Source organism: Protopterus annectens, chromosome 17.part0, assembly GCF_019279795.1.
Source record: "Protopterus annectens isolate FY-2018-M chromosome 17.part0, PAN1.0, whole genome shotgun sequence".
NCBI classification, from domain to species: Eukaryota; Metazoa; Chordata; order Ceratodontiformes; family Protopteridae; genus Protopterus; species Protopterus annectens.
The window spans coordinates 800,906,446-800,916,579 of NC_056751.1; the positions used below are offsets into that span (position 1 = coordinate 800,906,446).

The window sequence follows — 10,134 nt, forward strand, 5'->3', positions numbered from 1 at the left end:
AGTAAAATAAGAGCTCACTGTAAACTCCCTCTGCTGAATAGCAGTCTGTCATGTAAAAGAAGATCATTGTGCAATGGATATGCAACTTTAAGATTTCTGATTGGTTAGTGAACCACAAGGGCTACAACAGAATTTCAGTCATATAAAATGTATTATTATTATTATTATTATTATTATTATTAGTGAGACATATGATAGGAATAAGCCACTGTATGGGAATGTATTACTTATTAATAATATGGCATCATTTACTGGTCTTTCAAAATATGAGGCAAAGTTTCACATTCAGCTCACCCAGGATACAATATCACCCTATAACTCACTACCTTTCATGCCTTATGTATTTATTCTACATATTAGGTGATTTTTGCTTTCTTATTCAGGAAGGAGAGTTCAGAATTTCTGAAACAGTAGTGCTATTTTCAGTTGCAAATATGCAATACTAGAACACACAGAAGCGCACAATTTGAGGCTTGATATTAAAAATAAGAGGCATGTCCATTATCCTGCACTTTTGTAGCAATAAGAAAGTCACCAACAACATGTTTTGGCATTTGGTCATTCCCACCAACTGAGCTCTGGAAGTTTATAGCCTAACTTCCAATGTTTGCTTTTGAGCATTTTAATAAAATCAAGTTAAGTCCTTAAAATTCAAAAAATATGCATATCTTTGTATGTGTATGTTTTAGAAAACAAATAAGTGGTAAATTATTCACCACAAACCAGTGTTTATGTATTAATTAAATTCTAAGTCTTACGTGAATTCTTTTAAATCATAATGAACACAGTGAATATTACAATTTGCAATATTTGCTAACAATTTACAGTATCTCAGCAACCATGCAAGTAACCCAAATTCTACCATAAATATTTTTTTCATCTCATATGAGGATAAGCAGTTCCATCAGTGTGGCTTGATTGTTGAGATATGTAGAGAAATATGAACATTATAATAATGAGTAGAACATGAACAGCATGTAATACCTAACTCTATTAAATAAAGGCCAAATATCACTGCAGTTGCATTGTCTACCATGTGAACTTAAATATGCATTTCAATAGCTTGTATGCAGCCTGGTTTCAGAAAAAAAAATAATGTAAAAATGCACAGGCAAAGGCAGATACCTTCAGGCTTTAGTAGGATGATCCTAGAAAAATGTCTGGTGGTGTCACGAGGGTTTAATGAGTTAATGAACAGAATAAATAGGTAGGGAGACTGTACAGAATAGTTGCACCAATTTTATTTAAGCAGTAGTCGCATTGGTCAAATGGAAAAATCAAATAACGAATATGTGATAAACAAGTCTGCCGTATTTTGCAATTCTGCGTGACTGCTGTTTAGTTACTTGGCTTTTCAGAAGTGTCTGCAAATGGCAATTCATGGAAGAATTAGCGTTTGTGCATTTTACTGTAATTGTAATATATTTAGCAGCTGTTGGCACATCAGAGTTCAATAAATTATTACCAAAATGAACCAAGCTGTAGGAAAATTTTTGAGAAGTCATCTCAAATAGGCAGCTATGAATTAAACAAGAAATCAGTGGCAGAGTTTGGTTAGAGATGTGAGTGTTGCTTTTAAACTAAGGAAGTCTTCAAGTTACATTTTTCAGATCAATAATCGGAACCTTGTTAAATTACATATTGGCTCTTACCTGCCATGGTTTAAAGTTATATCTGTCCACACATTCTCCATTTGAAAATGGTCCTTCTCCGTGTTTGCAAGAAAGCATATTATGCAATGCATTGGCAACTGCATAGACTGCATTATACATGCAATAAGTAAATCTGAAATTATTTACATCAAAAATAGCTGTGTCAACTTCCTCTAACCTCTCAGTGCCAGTACAAGGTTTGACTGATCCAGTATTTTCCACACTAACTGATGACTGATTTCCAGAATGCACCCATTTGCATCCAAAGGCTTCTTCCCAAAAAAGTTTAACAAAAATGTCATCAGGAGATGTTGAAGGATGTGTGCTGTAAAGGAACTGTTTTAAACCTGGTATTTCTCCTCTGTGGAGCTGAAATGCAATGGTGCCATTTAATGCTTCCTTCACCTCCTTTGATATCTCTGCAGAGATTGACCAGCTTGTTACACCGATCCAAAACTTTCCGGTAATATTTTGTTTTGCAACTTCCTCCATTAGTGCCATTGCATGCAATGCTCTAGTATAAACCACTATCACCTTGACAGATGACTCTTTAATTATCTGAATAACATCTAAAATTTTCCTCTCAAAGTTGTTCATAGGTATCATTTCTAAAAAATTAATGCAACCCCCTGCCCTGATTATATCAGTTTTTAGGTGTTGCGTAGCTGCATGAAAATGAAAGTTGTCTGTTCCAACAATTCCAACCCAGGTCCAACCAAAGTGTTTCAGCAGTTTTGAAGTACCATATGTCTGGAAGTCATCACTGGGAACTGTCCTAAAGAATGAAGGAAACTGCTGCTTGTCACTCATCAGATAATATGAAAACCCATAGCTGACCTGTAAAAAGCGAAGCACATCTTGTTATTTTGTATCATTTATGTTATGTTATAGAATGCATTAGAAATGCAACATATGTAAACGTCTGTACTTCAGAAATAAAATAAAGAAAAATAGCCCTATATTAATAACATTTACAAAGCTAATATATTAATACATCATCAGCTATGGTCACCTCTTATAGGCTGCAGCTCGTAAGTTCTCAGCCCATGAGTATTGGGTGACTACTGGATTATGCTTGTTTGCAACTGGTAGCCTTAATACTATGTGCTAAATTTTTAATCAGCTTGGTCAGCCTGGGTGTCATACCAATTAAATGCTTATTTTAAAATCAGAATTGATTAAGACTATTTGTAGATTTCAAGGCATGATAGTCTTTCAAAATAATATAGCATCTTCAGTGAGAAGCATACAATTCAGTCTGCATTAAAACATATGTAGATAGCTTTTATAAGAGGATATTATTCATATACAAAACTAAACCCGGAGATCAGTTAAGATACAGCAATTATGATTACTCTGTGATTTTTGTGCCTTTGATACTAAGAAGTACAAGGTAAAGTTTGTCAATATTTGTGCAGAGGTCTTAGATTAGCTGCATGCAGACATTTTTACATAGGTTATAGCTTAAAAAAGCAGAAATGAAGCAGTTTATACTTCTGATATATCTATTACAATTTTAGAAAAAATTTAAATGTATATACTTTGTTTAATTGTTTAGCAGGAAATTTTGAAGAGAAGGGCTTCAGCAATAAAAATTTTTGAATTAGGCTTTGATAACCCAGACAAAAAGAAGTTATGCAAATCTGTTAAGCAGCCGTAATATGATTTTTAGGAGAACTTAAAAACAGTATGGTGCATGCACACAACTAGCTTGATGCAATAATATTTTTGGTATCAGAAATACTAAATTATTTACAAGTACTGGCTCACGTAAAACTTCTTGTATTATGTGATATTTTTAATGAAATGCAATCTTAATTGTAATGTAGGCCTTTCTGGATGTACAGCTTAATTACATGTTCTGTTATGGATGTGTTCTGAGTATAAGAAATATATATTTATGGCTTCTGCATTACATTTGCTCTTTAAATTTCTATAATTGATATTCCATTAATCTCACAAGAGCAGTCATATTAAAGAGAGGTGGCATCCTTGTGAATATTTTACTATGAAGATAGAGTTTTAATTATACTAATGCTCTAAAATTAGATTGAAGGGAAAGTGTTTTCAGGGACAATCATTCTGAATTAGAATAAAGGTTGTTTAATTTAACCCAACATCACCCTCAAACTTCAAAGTATCATAGAAATCATTTTCAAATATAACTAGAGGCTGTCATGCTAGTTAAGATTTCAGAGAATAAAGCATTCCAAATGGAAGTTAACAGTTCCATGCTTAGTCGGCTGGACAATGACAACAAGTTTATTGTTCCCAATTAGCTTCACTGGCATAAAGAGACCAAACCCTGACTGTGACTGAGATGACTCAAGTTCAATTAGCAGCTTAGGCACCTGTTGGAACTTGTGAAGGGAAGGACAGGCCTGACAAAGCTTAGTCTGTGCACCTCTGGATAGCACACGCTTAGACATGTGGTGAGTTCACTGTGGACTGCAAATCACATGAGAGAGTGTTGCTTTACAGATTACATCACATGAAGTAGCGTGTAAATACATCGCAGGTCCCAATACATGCCCTTGGATGCTTCAAGCATATACATGGGTTAGAGAAGCATACAGTGAAAAAAACAAATCTCCCAGCATATGGATGGCTGCTCCCATTCCAGGCTCACTTCTGTCTCAATTCAGGGGGAGGCATGGACTGTAGGTCTCTCATTCTACGGGATTGGCTCTGTCTATCAAGTAGCTGGGAGGACATGGTAATGGTCTGAAGGTCAATAGGGGGAAATGAATAAACAAAAATGTCCTACTTCACTTCCAATAACTCATACTGACCAAGCAGAGAGAGAGAAAGACCTCAAAGAATTAATCACTCAGCATTCATTAGGATTTAATGACTAGAGAGTGTCCTCCAAACTGGACAACAGTTATTCCCTCCACAAAGGTGACTTAGCAAACAGATCCAGGGAACTATCAACCCATAAGTCTGATCAGCCTCATCTGTAAAGCCATGGAACATTTCATCATGGACCTCATAAATTAAAACATAGGCAGCCCCCAAACCCTGGATCTGACCCAATTCAGCTTCATTAAGGGAAGATCCTGCCTGTTAAATCTGACAGATTTCTTTGAAAATGTAACCAGGGCCACTGATGAGGGCAAATATGTGCATACAGCGTACCTTGACTTGGCAAAGATCTTTGACACAATCCCACACTCGGGCATTACTGAAAAACTTAGCAAACTGAATGTAAACCCCTTTGTTGTAAGATGGGTTGCCAACTGGCTCACAAACCTGTCACACACTATCAAAGTGGGTGACTCCACATCAACCAGCAGACATGTCACCAGTGGGGTGCCATAAGGGTCAGTGCTGGGCCCCCTACTGTTTGGTATGTACTTCTCAGACGTTTATGCCAAAACTAAGGGGCTGTGGCTGATCAAGTTTGTGGATGACTGCAAACTGGGTGCAATTGCTGAATCCCCATATGATGTCAGTATACTTCAGGACAGTCTTACACAAAGTAATGACTGGTGTCTTAGTCACGGTCTCAAACTAAATGCAAAAAAATGCATCATTACTCCCTTTGGTAAAAACAATGTCCCTTCACACTATAAAATTAACATAATACCTTATGTACCTATGAAGTGGTAAGAGATCTGGGTTCACAAGTAGACTGCGACCTTAAGTTTGATCACCATGTGTCTACTGTAGTAAGGAAGGCCTTCTATGTAGCACACTTGATTAGCAAAGGCATTGCCTCTAGAGCAAAGGAGGTTATAACCCCTTTATACTCATCACTAATCAGGCCCATAATTGAGTATAACACCCCTTTCAGCATGTACCATACAAAGCACCTGCAGCAGTTGCAGAGACCTCAGAGGTTTCTAACTAAGAAGATTAAGTGACTCCAGCAAGTGCGTTACACAGACTGACTAAAGTCCCTTTCACTATACTCAGTAAATCAGTATTGTATAGACTTCTTATGAGAGACTTATGCTTGGCTTACAGAGCAATCTGTGACCTGAACCTAATGAATTTACTGCACATCCATAAATCAAATGAGACTAGAGGTACCCATTCCAGGGACCTAAATATGGCCTGTGACTTGAATATGACATGCTGGAGGGAAGGATTTGTCTCCCAGTGACTGCTGTGTCTTTGGAATAGGCTTCCAATTCATGTGATGTAGAGCACCTCTATGACATTGTTCAAAAGGAACCTAGACGAGTGAATGGGGCACTGTAAATTCTTACCAGGGATAGTGCCCACAACCCTCCTAGACATTGGCAGTCATTAATAAATACAATTCTGGGTATTGACTAGAGTATCTACGGTATTACTGTGGGATGAAACGGCTAGGGTTGAAATGACCTCTGAGTGAATAGCCTAGTAACCTCCTATGATCCAGTAAGATACAAGAAGTTAAACTACTGAGTGAATTCTTAATAAAACACATTCAATCTCTCTGATAATCTAAAAAATTGGACTTCAAGTTTTAATCTCAATATTTTGACTTTATAAAAAAAGTGGCCATAACTCAATGAGTATGATTTTTATCAAAGTTGATCCCTTGTCTGTCCATTTAAGACCTTAAACTCATCCAAATTACAAGTCTGGTGGTCCTTACAGAGTACTCTGTTTTCACTTCAGAATTTTCCTATTTCATAGTTAATTTCCTGATGAAATCTTGAATTCTGTCTGGGTGGTCACCTTCCTCTCAGAAGAAATGCTTTCAGCTATAAATTCTGGTAGCAACTCACAGATGAGTGAATAAAGCATAAATTCCTACTTCATCTTCTTTCTAAAAGCTAGCTTCTTAAGAGTTCCATCAGATATCCAGGACAACTTCAAATGCTTATTGCAGCTAACATTTATGATTATACGATGGTAGAAGACACCTTCAAGGTGATTTATTAATGGTGTATCCATGAACATGGCCAAGTCAGCACTGTTTACACTGTGTGCATGATGAGCAGAAATGATTATGATATATGCATGCTGTCAGGCCAATGTGCACAATGACCCAGATCTCGTTATGGCAGCAGCACATCCCCATGGATTCATCATGTTAGATTACATCAGAGGTAAACATCCTAGTAATCGTGGTGTGTTTGAGAATATAGGCTGGCAAAATTGATGCAATGTATAGCCCCACCAGGGGCAGCAATATCCTAGACCTGGTCATTACCAACATGGAAAATCAGTGTTCCACACCAGAGGTCAATTCCTCGTTGGTCATATCCAACCACAAGCTAATCAGCCTAGACATCCACATCCCACCCTTACCCCCAATTAGGGAAACCATAGTAAAAAACTTCTCCAAAGCCAACTTCACCCTTCTTAAGACAGAAGTGGCAAACTTCATGACACCCATGCAGACGGACAATAGAAATATGACTGCTGAAGCCTACACAAATGCACTTTATAAGCACTTACACGAGTGCATGGATCATGCTATCTGTAATAGAACCAAGATATTATCTTCCAAAAAAAGGAAGCCAATCTGGTGGTCCTCTGCCATAAACAAACTCTACAATAGAAGAAAGAAACTGTTGCAAAAAAGAGTAAAATCCCATGACTGGAGGAACTCCCTGGTCAACCTCAGTAAGAAGCTGAGATCCCTCATAAAATCCTCCAAAGCTAGTTACGAAAACAAAATTACCACTGATTCTAAAGACAACCACAAAGCATTCTATAGCTATGTCAAGAATCTCAATGGGAACACTCAGATCTGCTCTGAGTTACAGCTCAATTGCACTAAATATACAGAACCAACTGATATTGCCAACATCCTAGAAGATAGGTTCAGTGCTAACTTTACCCCCCTCTCACCCCCTAGAGAGCCCATCTCTATACCGGAAGAATGCAGAGTTCCTATAATCATGGCTGCACAGGTAAAAAACACACTCTCCAAAGCCAGGAACACAGCATCCATGGGACTTGACAATATCCCAGGCTGCATGCTACATGAACTACAGAATGAACTGGCACCCTACATAAGTACCATGTTCAATCATAGCCTCACCTCAGGCTTTGTACCCACTGAATGGCGCACTGCTACAGTTATCCCACTCCACAAAGGGGGAGCCATGACGGACCCTGGGAACTACCACCCTATTAGCCTGACGAGCCTGGTCTGCAAGGTCATGGAACGTATCATCATGGAACTCATAAACAAAGACATTGGAAATCTCCAAACTCTGGACCCTACCCAGTTTGGATTTGTAAAAGGCAGATCATGTCTCCTAAACCTGATTGACTTCTTTGAAGCAGTCACTAAAGCCATAGATGAGGGTAAAATGGTTCACACAGCTTATCTAGATCTCGCCAAGGCTTTCGACACCACCCCCCACTCTGGAATTATAGATAAGCTCACTAAACTAGGTATAAATCCCTATGTCACAAGATGGGTTGCCAACTGACTCACGGACAGAACCCACACTGTGAAAGTAGCGGATTCCAAATCTGACTTCAGACCAGTGACAAGAGGAGTACCACAGGGTTCATTCCTGGGTCCTCTCCTGTTTGGTATCTACTTCTCTGAAGTGCAGGCTAATTCAGAAGGTCTTTGGCTAACAAAGTTTGCAGATGACTGCAAACTAGTAGCCATAATCAAAACTCCTAACGATGTGGACAAACTACAAAAGAGCCTCACTGAGACAGATACCTGATGTCAAAGCCATGGCCTGAAGCTCAATGCCAAAAAGTGTATTGTCATCCCCTTTGGTAAAAACACTGTACCCATGAACTACCACATAGCTGGTAGTCTACTTAATGCCAAAAATGTGATAAAAGACCTTGGGGCACAGGTAGACAGTAGTCTCTCCTTTGATAATCAAATTGCCACAGTGGTCAGGAAATCCTTCTACGTGGCTCATCTCATCACAAAAGGATTCTCATCCAGAAAAAAAGAGGTCATTGTTCCCCTCTACTCATCACTCATTAGACCCATTATAGAGTACAACACCCCTTTTGGTATGTACCTCTCAAGACATCTACAACAACTGGAAAGACCACAAAAATACCTCACAAAGAGGATTATTGGCCTCAAACAGATGCCCTACGCAGACCATCTCAAAAAACTACAGCTTTACTCCATCACATATCGCCTACTCAGGGGTGATCTCTGCCTAACATACAAACCCAGAGCTGTTGGACATGCTCCACTTAAAGAAATCCCAATCCCTCCAAGCTACATGCTCTAGGGAACTAAACCTTGTCACCTAAATAAACAGAACATGCTGGAGGGATAGATTCCTGTCCCAGAGACTTCCCATACTCTGGAACAGAATACCTATCTATGTCAAACAGAGCTCCTCATTAGCGCTCTTCAAGAAAAATCTTGATGATTGGATGGGAAATGGGAAATTCACCCTAGGGATCACTTCTGTGGCTCTGCTCACCAAGGGCACAGGAAAATAATTTTCTTGGGTGGCAAAAAGCCAGGGTACATTTTTTGGCTAGGCTTATATAGGCCCGAGGGTCAATAGCCTAGTACCTACCTATGAACCTATGAACCCATATTCATATATATATATATATATATATATATATATATCTACAGAGAAATGTACAATGAAAGGTAAATAGGACTAATGGTTGAGTCTGAAGAAGTTATAACAGAATCCACAGAAACTGACAAAAAATGTAAATGAGTATGCACTAAAAGCATGTCAGAAAACTGGAACAGAGTAGGTGGTATGACATATGGTATATAGGTTCATAGGAGGTTACTACGCTAATGGCCCTAGAGCCTTCACAAGCCTAGCCATATTTAATCCGAGCATCCTCAGTTGTCGGTGGTTAGGTGAGTGAAGTTCACAGAGGTAAGGGCCTATGATGGTTCATACCAATTTCCTCTGTCCATGATGGACATGGTAGCATCCCAGGAGTGAATTTGCAGTCACCCATCCATTGACCTAGATTGCATTTGAAGAGGGTTATGGAGGGGCTCTTTTTCATGTGAATTGGAAGCTTGTTCTAGAGAAGTAGCAGTCTCTGGGAGATGTATCTATCTCTCCAGTAAGACCTGTTCATGTCAGAGGCTAGATTAAGATCCTTGAAGCAAGTGACCTTTCTGCAGTTTGATTTACCAATGTGTAGCATTTCCATCAGGGTCGGGTCAGAGACTGCCCTGTAAGCCAGGCACAGGTCATCCCTTAGCAACCTGTGAGAGATAGAATGCCATGACAGAGCTTTTAGTCTTTCCATATAAGAATTGTTTTGTATACTCTGTAATTTCTTGGTGAGAAACCTCTGTCATCTCTCCATTTGTTGCAGGTATCTGGGAAGGTACATGGAAAAGGGAGCATTGTACTCAATTATTAGTCTGATGAGGGCCGAGAATAATGGAATTATAACATCCTTAGATCTAGATATGATGCCCTTACTTTTAAGATGCACCACATACAAGGATTTCCTTACTACTGTGTCTATCTAGAGGTCAAAGTTCAGATTATCAACCTGAGTAACCAGATCATGTACCACTGGGTCTACACTTAGTGGGATGCTGTCTATAATG

At 38.7% G+C, this 10,134-nt stretch overlaps 1 protein-coding gene across 1 annotated transcript in view; it reads right to left on the minus strand.

The window, feature by feature from the left end:
• The window catches only part of LOC122791525 (extracellular calcium-sensing receptor-like), a 115,450-nt gene extending 112,988 nt beyond the window's left edge, over nt 1-2,462 (minus strand). Inside the window, exon 1 of the mRNA XM_044059267.1 lies at nt 1,653-2,462. Within this exon, the coding sequence (XP_043915202.1) occupies nt 1,653-2,462 (810 nt within the window). The remainder of the gene's footprint in view (nt 1-1,652) is intronic.
• Between the last annotated feature and the right edge of the window lie 7,672 nt (nt 2,463-10,134).